Raw genomic sequence first — 13,322 nt, 5'->3', positions numbered from 1 at the left:
TTTGAGCAAATGGAATGGTACCGAACCTCGAGTGCGAACTGCGATCAACCCGTTAATTCAATTTTTTAGATGCCAGTGGGGTGATTTATTGCAACTATATGTAAGTCGAACAAAACGCAAACAGCTAAATGTCGCGATGAGTCGCTTACCGGTTTAAGTCAAGCACGGTTAAGTAGGGGGAAGTATCGAGGTAATAATCCGGACAGCTCAGGAAGAACTCAGAGTCGTAAGCACTTATATGGGGAACCGGTAGCAAAATAGCAACACAGCAATCACAGGTAGTTAGGAAAAGAAGAGTTGAATTGTCATGCGATCATCTCGGCAGAAATGGGATAGGATTTTATTATTTTAAGCCTCCCATGGGAATCACGGAGTAAGCCGAGAGCCATCAGCCAAGCATAGCGTACGGCTGAATGCACCTCACATTCTAAAGGTCCAGCCTCGCCTCCGTTCGTGGTCATTCTTAGCGCAAAGTGGATATGGGTGAAGAGGAACCCCCTGGCTGCTATGAGCAATCAACATCTCTGATTCGCACATGCTATACTGTCCCCTGTCAAGCCTTGCGGCATTTTGTTTAGCCACTTATTTATTGGCTGGCGGATAAACCGGAATACGACTGCCTAGCTAAAAAGTTAGACACGAGCTTCATTAGCATATTCAATGGTTCAGTTTAGTATTATCTATCACAAGAATATGTGTGTAGCTGGATCGATGATAGCGGCTGAATGGGTCCAAACATCCTCAATGCGCTCAGGCTCTGCAGAAATCATGTTCTCTTGGAGGAAAAATCTGATAAGAATGATAACAATGGCAGGTAGAAATCATCAACAGAGTTCTAAGACTCGGCATTGATTGGCGATGCTGTTCGGCCAGACTAACCGGGCAACATGGAGCTGAGACCTGCGGCGGCGACTGAGCGAAATCATTCAATTCTGATTTGACATTGACACAGTAGCTTGTTTTTCTCAGCTCTCACAAAACCCAGCAGCCCCCATGCCCCGCTATAATCCATTTTGCGTCTTGTTAGCTTCCAGGCACGGGCTGTTTCAGCTGACAGGCTAGATAACTTGGAGACTACGGAGTACAGATGATCTACAACCTTTTGTCCCCGTTAAAAATAGCATTCGAGATTGCCTTCCGAGGAAATTCTGCATTGAACAGAATATGCCATTGGCTAGGCTATTCCCATTTGCAAAAATGAGGAAGGAATCATCCGGAGCAACCAGGCATAGCCATGCGCTGAATTGCCAAGACGCACAAAAGTTGCACCTTTGTTGGAAGACTCTGTACGACATCAGTAAGCTGCCAAGGAATGCCGGAGATTGGCGTGGGAAATCATGTGACATTTGGTTTGCTCCTGTGAGATTCTGTAAGGATCGCATGGTTTCTATTGGATGGTGCTAAACACTAGTTAACGGATTCGGTAAGCGAGCTGGCCACCCCAACCAACTTCTTAATTTAAAAAAGCATTTATCTCAACCAAAACGCCATTAAATTAAATATACTAAAATCATCTATCTAGCTAGGCATCTATTAATCTTATGTCCTATTTCTCCACAACCACTACACTTTGGCGGGGCCCGCGTACGTGGTTGTAAAGCCGGCGAAGGGCTTCTTCGTGGAGGGAGAGGAGGTACTTCAATTGCTTCCACCGGCTTAGTAATCAATTGAGAAGCTTCTTAAACTGAGAGGCCTTCTTCAGCAGGTATCTGCCTCCGGGATCTAGTACGCTTTTGCTTCTGCTTCTCGTTGGTGGCGCGTAAATCCTTGCTTTCTTTGGCGAGTAAGATAGTACCTTGCATTGTAAGACGGAAGCCTTTTACAAGCAGGTTTAATGCACGATCTGACGGGCTAGGTGGGCTTCTGATGAAGCTTGACGACGTAGTTCTTTCTCCGGAAAGGGGGTTGTTGGGGTTAAATTCCGGCTTGATTCACTCCCCCGGCTAGCTAAGGGGGTTAGGGTTCGAAGCCGAATATTAAGCTTTAAAATTACTCGGTCGGGTGTAAATGGCACTAGTATTAGAGATACTAGAGATCTACGATGAATGTAGATGTAACTGGAAATCTCTTGATGCGTTGAGAGAGAGAGAAACTATCGACATGCTAAGACTGAGACTTAGTACTAGGAGCAAACAGTGGTGGTCACGTGACCTTCCAACAACTAAACTAGCTACTCTAAAGCGCTAATCCTCCAGGAGGCCGTTAAACTAGGATTCAATAAAGACTTTGCCTTTAAAAAATCACACACGGAGGAAGCGCCCACCCAGATGTATTCGTATATTCAACCACCGTCACCTATTCACGATTTCTAGGTTATAAAACCGGCCTCCGACCGTAGTATTCACTCCTCGTAATAACCTTCGTAGTTTTAGTCAATCCCATTGCAAAACCGGTCTCATCAAAGTTATAGATACCATTAGGGTCGATTCCAAATTGAAGGAATGTCTTTTAAACCAAATCAAACCACTCCCCAATGATTTTAGGATCTTCGCATTTCGCACGCTCGTAGCTATATCGTTTCGAGAATCGGGAGGATAGGAGAGGATACCGTTTCACGAAGTTATATACCCATTTCTCGCCGACCGAAAGAACCGGGGTAGTTCCACGCTTTTAAAGAAGAAGATCTACCATTTCTTATACCATAGAGGGCCGGGGGGCTGATCCACGAGAATCCATAGAGAGGATCTATTTCTGAAGAGATTCCTCTTTAGTATCGGTCAATTTATGAGAGTTGGCGCGAGAAGTCGCGCGGTGTTATATACTATTTAGGCGGGTAGAAAGGGTAGATCTTGGGACGTTAAAACGGCGCGCCACTTCACGAATTGAAGAGATTTCTTGATTCTTAAAAGCCTGGATAGCTAGTAAGATCCTACCCTCCTGCTCTATTGAATTTCGAGAGGATTGAGTACGAATTGGTGGCATGGTGGGTGGTTGAACTAACTAAGATCTAATTCATGGACGCGTTTTGGTTGGGGTGGCCAGCTCGCTTACCGAATACGTTAGCGGGTTAATTGTCTTTTGTAATCTATCAGCAGTGGCGGCTTGAGGGATTACACTCCTAGAACTTTTAGTCTGGGTAGACCTATAGGTGGATTCTTCTCTTCTGCACGCATTCATGGATTTACCAGAGCTCTCTATCTCATAGATCTTCAGTCTTTGTCTCTCATTTGGATAGAGGTTCTTCGGCCTCAGGTGTCACCACGTGACGTCAATCGAGGCCCACCTTGTAGATCGTTGGAAAATGCACTTTCTTTTGGTCAGTCGCGAAATCAAGCTCTCTTGGTGGCCTTAAATAAGCTCCATCATTCAAGCATTGTATTCGCATGAGCTAGGTCAAAATTATGGCGGCTGATAAAATTACGCTGGTTGTTCAGCCAAGGGGTATGCATAAATAGTTCTTATTTACTCACAACTCTCAGCAAGACCACGAAGAGAATATTCTAAGAGCATCGCTAATTTAAAATACAGGAAAGCCCATCCAGAAGCTTCCCAAGGAAATTGAGATCTCACTCAATGCCTCCAGTGAAGAATTGCACAGTGCGCTCTCCGCAGCATCCGGTTGCTCAATTCACCGGATGAGAATCACCAAGGGCAGCGACCATAGCGTGGTCCCGAACTCGATCAACACGACCATTGAGGACACTGGCATGCGAAACTCAAGCGTGATCTACGTCAAGGATCTCGGTGCGTATCTATATATCTCATGTCATGGACAACAGGAACCCAGCCCTTACGATCTTCGCACTCTTCCCACTGAACCGACAGAAACTAACAGATAGTTCCTCCACAGGACCCCAAATCGCTTGGCGTACCGTCTTCATCATCGAATATCTCGGCCCACTCCTGATCCCTGCGCTCTTCCTTTTCCCACTTCGACCTCTCCTATACTTCACCTTCGACAAGCCCCTCCCCTCGCCCTCCGACCTTCAGCTCCTAGTCTGCTTGCTGCTGAGCGTGCACTTCCTGAAGCGTGAGTTCGAGACAATCTTCGTGCACCGTTTCAGCAGCGCCACCATGCCCGCACGCAACATCGTCAAGAACAGCGCCCACTACTGGGTTCTGGCTGGGTTCAACATCGCCTACTGGGTGTTCCGCCCGGACGCCGCTGCCGCCACCAGCACCCCCAACCTGGTTCTTGTGTACGCTGGACTGGCGCTGTTTGTCTTCGGTGAGCTGGCGAACCTGAATGCGCACTTTATCTTGCGTAATCTTCGCCGGCCTGGTACCACTGAGCGAGGCATTCCTTCTGGTTTCGGTTTCAGTGTCGTTACCTGCCCCAACTACTTCTTTGAGATCCTGGCTTGGTTGGGGATTTTCCTTGTCAGCCAGTTGAACTGGAGTGTGCTGTTCTTCATTTTTGTTGGTGGGTTGCAGATGTGGAGCTGGGGTTGGAAGAAGGAGAAGCGCTACCGCAAGGAATTTGGTGATAAGTACAAGAAGAAGCGCGCTGTCATTCTCCCTGGCCTTGCCTAAAAAGTTGGCGCAATGGTCATGTCCAGGCTTGGCATTTGGCGGTCTACTATGCTCTGTCAATGGGCTGAATGGCTGAGTGAGTGGAAAAGAGGAAGACAACTATAGCGAGTCATCAGATTGCCTTAATTGATGGCGTGAAAATGGACCCAAGCAGCTTGTTGAGCAACCCTAGTTGCCATAATCAACAGTATGCACTAAAAGAAAGATCTCACGTGGCGATGTATTATTTTGGGTAGTGGACATGGTAAAAAATGAATGATCATCGTGTTCCTTTTGCAGCTATGCACGCCAATTGAAAGCAAAAATACGCCCTAAGTTGAGGTCTCCACGACCAAACACCGACCTTGGAACATGGCACCCGTGAACAGGAGAAAGACCATGAGCAAAATGCCATTTCCACCCATGTGAAAAAGTGGGCCCCTAAACGCAAGCGCCACTTCAAGAGCCTTGCCCTAGAGCCTCAGGCTGTCTAATCGCCCTGTGCCTTCTTCTCCCATAGCTTATAATATGGCTCTAGTTCGTGGGCACAATCCCGGCCCTCTGTGTCTTCGCACCCATGGAATTGGATAACAAGATCACCGTCCTTATAGGTACCATCCAAAGAAGCACCCGGCGAGTCATTGCTATAGGAGCTTAGAATGCGCTGAGGAACCAACGCGGTTCGAGCAAGTACAGTTGGGTGCCACTGCATGATGTGATCCTGGCAGAATTTCGGTCAGAATCAAGGCTCTCGGAGCTCTATTTATTTTTAAACATAGAGCAAGAGAGTAAAAGATTTGTCTTACCAGTCCATGGGTCTCCGCCTTTGCAAAGTTGTAGTTGCGGTAAAGCGGGTCAAACCAGGCGTCTAAGAAGAAACGGGCATACTCTCCATTCTTCAAAATGAAGCTCCCGGGGTTCAAATCTTCCCCGTCTTGGGTGATGATAAGGTCCACATCCTTTTCCTTCTGGTGCGCGAATGTCTTGATGATACTATCTGGCGGCACAATGGGGACATTCTTCATCATCAAGTCTTCCAGACGGCCCTTCTCCAGAACGTGAGACTTGAGGGATTTAGTAGGGTTCATGATCAACGCATTAGCCGCGAGATGGAAGATGTATGCCGAGTGAGGATGTGTAGCCATGGCATGGCGGATAGCCGGTGCAACCGCCCAGCTCATTGGGGCATCGCCAACGGCTTCGTCATAGTCCGACGCACTTGCGAAGAAGTTGGTGTAGCCTATTCCCGCGTGAGGGTTAGATCGAGTTCTTTGCGAAGAAAACTCTTCCACAGTTTTCCATAAAGGGAGCTCTTACCATGACGTTTAGCATAGTCCTCCCTGTTTGCAACGATCTTTTTGAGATAGCTCTCGCTGTACCGTTGACGGTCTAGCACTGTGACGATTACCACACCAGTAGTACCCGCCGGAGCCGCGACGGACGTGGAGGCTGAGGAGTGGAGGTAGTAGAGGAGATAAAGAAGGGAAATTGTTGCAAATGCCAGGACAGCGACCGACTTTAATTGTTTCCTGCGATAGGATGACATTCGAGAGGAACGGGAGATGGGTAGAGGATGCGGGCTCCGCCGCGGAGGTAACGCGAACTGCATGAAGGCGTGTACACGTCCCTATTGTGAGATGATACAACAAGGGACAGTGTCTTTGTTGGAATCAAATCATAATAAGAGGGTAATATCAAAAGTCGCGAAGAAAAGAGACTTGAAGATCGACGCGGGTGCGAAGCCAGAGAGATGTGGCGCGGCGTCCGAATGCGGTCCACCTTCTGACACCTTCTGGCCGCATTCCAACGAGCTTCCACTAGACATCCCGCATCCAGCGAGAATTGGTATCTGAGATGTGGTAATAATCAAAGATAGGAGATCTTGTTGTTGACTGTTTCGATGGTATAGTTTTCATTGGACAAAACCACGAGGAAAAAACAGGTTGACTGACATATTTTTATAGATTGGCCTTGACATGGAGGATCAAACGCATCTTCTACGTTGACGATGTCACCACCGTGAGCCGCCCATACTACGCTAAGCAAGCAATTAGACCATATAAAGCTATGCAAAATCATTGGGAACTGCGAGAACTAGTTGCCAGTCGGTTCCTAGATACTCGAATTCTTTAAGATCGAAACGAAATAAACTATGGCTATGTCAAGAGAGCTACAAGAAAGGCATGGCAAGCAAGTCTGATCTGATCACAAATCGCAAAATGAGCGTCCTGATGTCAACAAGGGACCCCTTACAACTGTATGATAGGGTTGCTACACTGAGTCAGATTCATGGCTCCCAGGCCAAGGCTAAATTTGCTCAGGATGCAACCACCACCTCACGGCCAGATGCTGCTAAAGCAACTGCAAAAGGGGCTACCTTCCAACGAACCAGGTCCTCGGCATATTGGCGCTATCGGCAGAGTCATTCAATGCCTATACAAGCCCTGATTCTGGGCCATTGACGATGGAATTAGGGAATGCGATGAGAAATAAGATCATACCAGAGATCAAGAAAACGAATACCAAGGACTTCAGCTAGCAGCAAAGTCTGTAGGATTTGCTAGTGGGGCTCCTTCTAGAGACGACCGGGCTTGGAAAAGTTCAGAACGGCATATCTGTAGTCTGTACGGCGGCCCCATTGACTGGAAAGCGACGAAACAAAAGACTATGACCACGTCCATAACCGAAGCGGAGTCTCTTACTCTTGTGAAGTCCGGAAAGGCAGTTTCAAGGTGGCTCTAAGTGCTCAGTTCATCAGGATTCCAATCAGATCACCCCCGATCCATTATGTGCGACAGTCAGCAAACCGGATGAAGAGAGCGAAGAGAGCGGATTGGAAAGACAGAGATCATTGTCGTCCAAACAGCTATCTGTCATATCACATCATGGCTTTGCTCCCCACTTTATCTATCCCTCGTATCATCTCTCATGTCCATATAGGAAGCCCTGCCCCCGGATGTCTTCCCCATTTCCCAGCCTTGCTTTTATGTGGGACCTAAATACTTCACTTCCTCCATGGGTTAAGCTATCTGTTAAGCAGTATTTCATCGGATTTTGTGCCTCTTGACTTTTTTCACGCAAGCTAATCCTTTGTTGATAGACTGGAGTTACTCCTCTACCGAAACCCTTGACGAGCGACGAGAAAGGCTGGTTGCCGAGTTCCTTGACATGTACTATATTCCTGCTTAATGGATAAAGACTGGGCTAGCCTTTCAGTAGGCATAGAAGAGCCTTCTGCACCTACAACAGGAAAGTGGACACAATTCTCCGACCTTCCCGTAGCAACCATGTTCGATGACCACACTTCCCCCACTTTACTGCGCACACAATATAGCGCCGACCCAGGAGAGAGAGCTAGAAACACCGAGATAATGAGGAAATGGGTTGACCCCTGGGATGCAGAAAAGTGGTGGCAGTTCTCGACAATGGGGATCTCTTTCACTTTGGCTCAGAGTGGCAGCGAATGTACGAGATTCTTCCTGAAATCGCGGGCTCACTTCAACCCGACATCGATGATAGATTAAGGATTCCGCGAGGTCGTAAAGAAAAGGAACTGGAAGGTTTCCGTTCATTTGTCCAACCCTAACTTACCGAAGCGAAAGAGGATGTCCCAGAACGGTTGGCGCGAGGACCGAGATTCGTTTATTGTTGACTGTGCGACAGGATTAAAACCAACGTCACTAGGACATATCTTGTTCTTGCGAACGAAGAGGCCTTCCGATCGGGAAGTCTGTAGGTGAATTCTTGAAATTGAGCTCCGAAACATCGTTGCGCGAAATTGGTATATGTCCTGAGATTTGTAACATTTAACTTCATCGCGACAATGGGTAAATACCATTGCCTTCCTTCACGGCTCTACTGTTGGGGAAGAGTATCGAGCCAATGCAGAGTTAGGGAGAGAACTGTATCCAATTACCGGAAGAGGATCATGCATGTTCTAATCATTTAAACGAAATTTTACTTATCAATCCATTTCCTGAGGACCATGTGTACATAATCACGTATAAAAACGATACCCCCAGCACGGCATCGGTCAGGAAGATATCTACAACTTTGATGGTAGTAGTTTCACGATGGGTTTAACGGCTGACGGCTGCCACAAAGATTGTCAAGGTGAAATAAGTGGACTTAGTGGCTACCGAAGTTATTTAGCACCAATATTCGACGAACTATGTGAAGAAGCGCTATCATGACATTTCTAAAGGGAAGTTATTTCGAGGTTGAAAATTGTTTCTTAGCTTAGGGAACCCGCTAAGATTCAAAACAAGACAAACTGCCAAATTGCCAAATCCGATATAGGCCAGGGAAAGTGGAAAGATGATATTCAGGTAACTAGTAAGCCTAAAAGGGGCTTGGTCACATTAATTACACTCTTCTAGCTCTTTTGACTTTGAGCAGTTTCCCATATTGATGTTCAGGATGAAAGTACATCTTCACTTGTTAGATAAGTCGGCCTTGTGATCTGTTGTTTGTTTGGAGATATTTCCCTCTTTGTTGGATTTAGCCCCAAACAATAGAATCTAGGTGGTGGAAAAGAAGGAAAAGGTATAAAATGGACAGACCGGTTTTTCTACATATAGCACGTGAGGGTTATACCTGACTTATTCCCTAGAACGGAGGAGGGTTCAAGTCCAACCCGTCAACCGTCAACCGGAATTCATCTCTTGAATAGCTCCCCGCAACGTCCATATCAAGTCGACCTCGCTCACAATCCTCCAAGTCGATCTCAGAAATTACAAGCCCATTTCCGGTGCTGGAGCCATCAGCTGCATCATCAGTGGAGACTTCCCAGATAGGTTCAGCTACGACTTCACCCAAAGGTCCGACGATGCAAGAGCCACCCCGGGAAATGTAACGGTCTGGAGCCTCTAAGATGTGATGAGTCATTTGGACACGTTAGTGAATCATGAATCACGTACCTTCAGTAGTTTTGCCCTGCTCAGTGATCCAGGATGGCAGTTCATTGTAGCGCACGCACTGGTTGCAAGAAAGCACGAAAGTGCGACCCTCGCCACCAATAGTGCGCAGAAGAGGCAACCAAGTGTCACGGCTATCAGCTGTGGGTGCGAGGTAGATGTTCACATTTTGCGAATAGAGACTCTGGCGAAGCAGTGGCATAAAGCTTTCCCAGCAGATAGCAGCAGCAATGGTAAGCTTAACTCCATTGAGTTCCGTGGTAATAGCTTTCAGGGTAGAAGGAGAACCCTGTGCCCACACGAGACGTTCTGAGCCGGTCTTATGCAACAATTTCAGATTAGCATTGTTTACAGACATGTCTCAATCCCACCACATTCGACACCAAGTCAAATTGACATCGATTGACAGCAAAAATCAATGACCAAGTACTTACTGGCATGACCTTTCTTCTTTTCCCCAGCACACCCCGCAGTGGATCGACATACAGCGCGGAGCAGTACATGCTTCCCCCGGCCTTTTCAATCAACCCAGTTGCAATAAAGACACCCGTCTCGCGGGATAGCCGCTCAAGAAACTCTCTTGTCCCATCTCCGCGGTGGTCTCGGCCTTGAGCCACGGGCAGCTTGCGCTCCACCCAGTCGTCTCCCGCGCCAGCGGGCGTATCGCCCAGGTCAACGGCAGCACGGAAGTATTCAACAAATTGATCCCGGCCATAGGGAGCACGCGCACCAACAGCAGTTCCAAAGTCACATGTACGAGGATATCCACCCAGATAAGCTTCTGGAAAGAGCAGAAGATGGACACCTTTTGAGGCTGCATACTGGGTGGTACGCTTGAGAGCGGCAAGGGTCAACTCAAGTGTAGACAGAGTGCGGGCTTGCGCCACAGCGACGGTAATTTTCTGAGGCATTATAGCGTGCTCCTCTTTCTCTAGCGAAATTTCTCAAAACGAAGGTTGAAAAGAGTCAAACTAAATTGTTACCCCTCTGAGCATCTTAAGACTCAGTTCGGTCTCTTTTCGGAGGCAGCAGTGTCCGACGGAATTTGACATGCCGATGAGCTTGCATGGCAATGTCACCCATAGCAATCGCTTAAGACTAGCCTTGAATCTAATTGGTCTGCTACCTCTATAAACATTGAACCCACTCAAATGAAGCTAAAGATAAAAACAACGAAGTCGTTTTAGTCTTTCATCCTTTTGGTAATGCTTAGTCACGTGGATCGACGGAATCCAACCGGCACCATCATCGGACATCTGAGTCCGATAAACTCAGTGAGCCACCAAATGCCGAGCCCGAATGGAAAAACACAAAGTGGGACCGTCTAGAAAGAGGCAGAAAGAACTTGCTTGTCGACGCTGCCGATCACGGAAGCAAAAGGTGAGTGTACTTACAGCCTTAAATCGCAGAGAAACCAACCAAAGTCAGTGTACCGGAAGCAGACCGTGTGATAATTGCACAGCCGCGAATAAGGGTAAATATGTAATGAGATAAAAACTAAGACAATCTAGCCTGACGGTGTGTAGAATGCATCTCAAGTGAGCCGGTGGGCCGAAAGGCTCGTGTCAGTGCCGAGTAGGTTGAGTCTACTATGCCATGAGTACTCTGCTAACTGCTTTAATAGATACATTCGAGCTCTAGAAGAAAGAGTCATAGAGCTTGAGTCTCAGATCCCAGATGAGAGGCCAGAGAACCTCTCTGCCAGCCGGCAATCAACTACACTGGAATATTTACATCAGAGAGGAAATGAAACGGACCATGTTTCTCAGGCTTCTATTGCGTCAAAGTCACCATACTCTCGCGGTGTGCCTCGGGACAGGACAGCGGCTGATTCTATTCCTCTGCGGTTATCAGCCCCCTGCCCGTCACTAGCCTTGCCATTCCCCCATGCAGTGGAGAGCTTGCCGGATCCCCATGGCCAATGCGGACATTCCAGCCTGTTGATTGGCATACTAGCTACTCTCACAGGCCCGGAAACCCCTGTTCTCTCTCAAATACAGTCTGAAGGTCCAAATGACCGCAATATTTATGAGTTCACTGACCGGATAGTACAAGCAGATCGTGTCCCGCGGCTTTCAATCGAGGCATCTGATCGCTTGGTTCAAATCTATTTGGAGCGAGTCAACCCACGATATCCCTTTCTGCATCTCGCCACTTTTTTAGGCTGGTATGAATCGTGGAAGGCTCAATCGCAGATGGATAGGGCGAGGCATCAGCAGTCTCTATGGAAGGACTATTTTGTAACCATGGTATGGATCAAACACACTAGTGATTTCGAATTGAGATTAATCTTCGATACATTTCAGGTGCATGCTGTTGCCCTACTTCTCACGCCTCGAGTCTCAGTCGATGACATTACTACTTCTCAAGTATGTGTATATTAAATACTACATCTACCACCGGAGGGAAAGCTAACAGATCAGTCTTTGTACAATACTGCCATGCAATATCTTGCCCACGTTTTCGCGCAACCTGATTCTGTTCTACATGCCCAGGCATATCTTCTTTTGACTCTGCATGCACTTCATTCTCCATCATCACAGATGATTGTCAGCATTGTCTCCGCAATGATGAGATACTGTGTTATGGCCCAACTTCATTTGGCTGAGAGCGAGCCGCAGGTGCCGAATCCCACGTTTTCCTTAGAGATCCAAACCCGCCGTCGAGTATTTTGGTCTGCTTATGCTTTGGATCGATTTATCAGTTGGATTTACCACATTCCTAACAACATCATTGATGAACACATCAGCGTGGAGGTAATTCATTTCTCAATCACCCAACACTAAGACCTCTTCAACGGAAATTCGAGAGACTGACCATGGTAGCTTTTTTCAAACGTCGGAGACGCTGACCTTCACCACGAAGGAGAAGATAGCCGCATGCAAATCGAAACACCATCGCAGAAAACACATGTCTCGCCGGCCCTTCACCTATTCCGATGCAGACGTATACAATCCCGGATCATCAGCACCATGATGCGGTCTGATTTCAAACAAATCGATGCTTCAACAACATGGCGAGAGCACATGTTGGGCGAATTGGACTCTTGGAGGTCTCAACTACGGCTGCTGAGCGATATTGCCTCCAAAAGCTACACGAGTGATCGATGGGTTGGGATGGCTTACAACTACACAATCCTCCTATTGCACCAGCCAACCAAAGAAAACGTCTATACTGGCTTTGGGGATCGATCAGTCCCAGCCTGTGTTCAGATTGCTATGACATTCAGGACTTTCCAGAAAGATCGACAGACAGCACAACTATGGCCTGGGGTATGTGCTCGAATCCCTCTATGATTCTCCCCCGTTGACTGACACAGCCCGGTAATTAGCTCCTGAGCCAAGTAGCAGTGGGTATTACCCTTCTATACTGCTTTTGGGCAACTCCACCTCAATATCAAACTGTAGCATACCGATCACGAGAGGTCCCCGGCGCATTACGCGCCTGCTCGACTGCGCTGGCCATTCTCGCTGAGCGATGGGTTCAGGCTGAACCTTTGCGCGATGTTTTCGATGTTCTAGCCAAGGAAGTTCCGCTCCACGGAACGGCCGAGGAAGACCTGCCACCGAGGCGCATCTCAGCGGAGTCTGCTTCCTACATCCAGGCCCAGATGCCTTTGCTCACATCAATCATCATACATCGGGGTGTCTTGCGCATGATACGCGAGATGGCCACGGAGGACTTTCCTAGGAGTCTAGATGAGGAGTTCCACCACCGACTGCCGGCATCGCATGACCGAACTATGCTTGGGAGTTTGGGTAGTCACATGTGCTCCGACGAGTGTCCGTTTTTCCATGAACCAACTCATCCTGGATCAAAGGCTGGCGTAGGTACCCAGACCTTTTCTCCGCTTGAGAACGAGATTGGCAGTGCTTATGGGGTTGACGACGAGACGCTCATGTATCCACTCTTCTTTGGCTCGGCAGAATTCTGATGTCGGTTTAGTGCTATGTT

The 13,322-nt window shown here is 47.7% G+C and overlaps 4 protein-coding genes across 4 annotated transcripts; 2 read left to right on the top strand and 2 right to left on the bottom strand.

The window, feature by feature from the left end:
• Positions 1-3,341: 3,341 nt before the first annotated feature.
• Pdw03_0657 (Steroid alpha reductase family protein) lies at positions 3,342-4,473 on the top strand (the record flags this gene model as incomplete). Its single annotated transcript, XM_066099676.1, has 3 exons — positions 3,342-3,381; positions 3,469-3,684; positions 3,791-4,473. The coding sequence occupies 3 exons, from the start codon at positions 3,342-3,344 to the stop codon at positions 4,471-4,473; spliced, it is 939 nt and encodes a 312-aa protein (XP_065957403.1).
• A 469-nt stretch (positions 4,474-4,942) lies between these two features.
• On the bottom strand, positions 4,943-5,998 carry Pdw03_0656 (Galactosyl transferase; the record flags this gene model as incomplete). Its single annotated transcript, XM_014680430.1, has 3 exons — positions 4,943-5,173; positions 5,259-5,692; positions 5,770-5,998. 3 exons carry the CDS (start codon positions 5,996-5,998, stop codon positions 4,943-4,945), a joined length of 894 nt encoding a protein of 297 aa, XP_014535916.1.
• A 3,062-nt stretch (positions 5,999-9,060) lies between these two features.
• Pdw03_0655 (Nitrilase) lies at positions 9,061-10,279 on the bottom strand (the record flags this gene model as incomplete). Its single annotated transcript, XM_014680427.1, has 3 exons — positions 9,061-9,320; positions 9,372-9,687; positions 9,803-10,279. 3 exons carry the CDS (start codon positions 10,277-10,279, stop codon positions 9,061-9,063), a joined length of 1,053 nt encoding a protein of 350 aa, XP_014535913.1.
• Positions 10,280-10,667: 388 nt separating this feature from the next.
• Positions 10,668-13,302, top strand: Pdw03_0654 (nitrilase; the record flags this gene model as incomplete). Its single annotated transcript, XM_014680425.2, has 8 exons — positions 10,668-10,748; positions 10,797-10,842; positions 10,895-10,943; positions 10,993-11,617; positions 11,675-11,737; positions 11,792-12,124; positions 12,194-12,640; positions 12,700-13,302. The coding sequence occupies 8 exons, from the start codon at positions 10,668-10,670 to the stop codon at positions 13,300-13,302; spliced, it is 2,247 nt and encodes a 748-aa protein (XP_014535911.2).
• Between the last annotated feature and the right edge of the window lie 20 nt (positions 13,303-13,322).

The sequence above is a fragment of the Penicillium digitatum genome, chromosome 4 (assembly GCF_016767815.1).
Source record: "Penicillium digitatum chromosome 4, complete sequence".
In the NCBI taxonomy this organism is placed as follows: domain Eukaryota; kingdom Fungi; phylum Ascomycota; class Eurotiomycetes; order Eurotiales; family Aspergillaceae; genus Penicillium; species Penicillium digitatum.
Note: the sequence above shows the minus strand (reverse complement) of the source record. Positions and strands in the feature narration are given on the sequence as shown.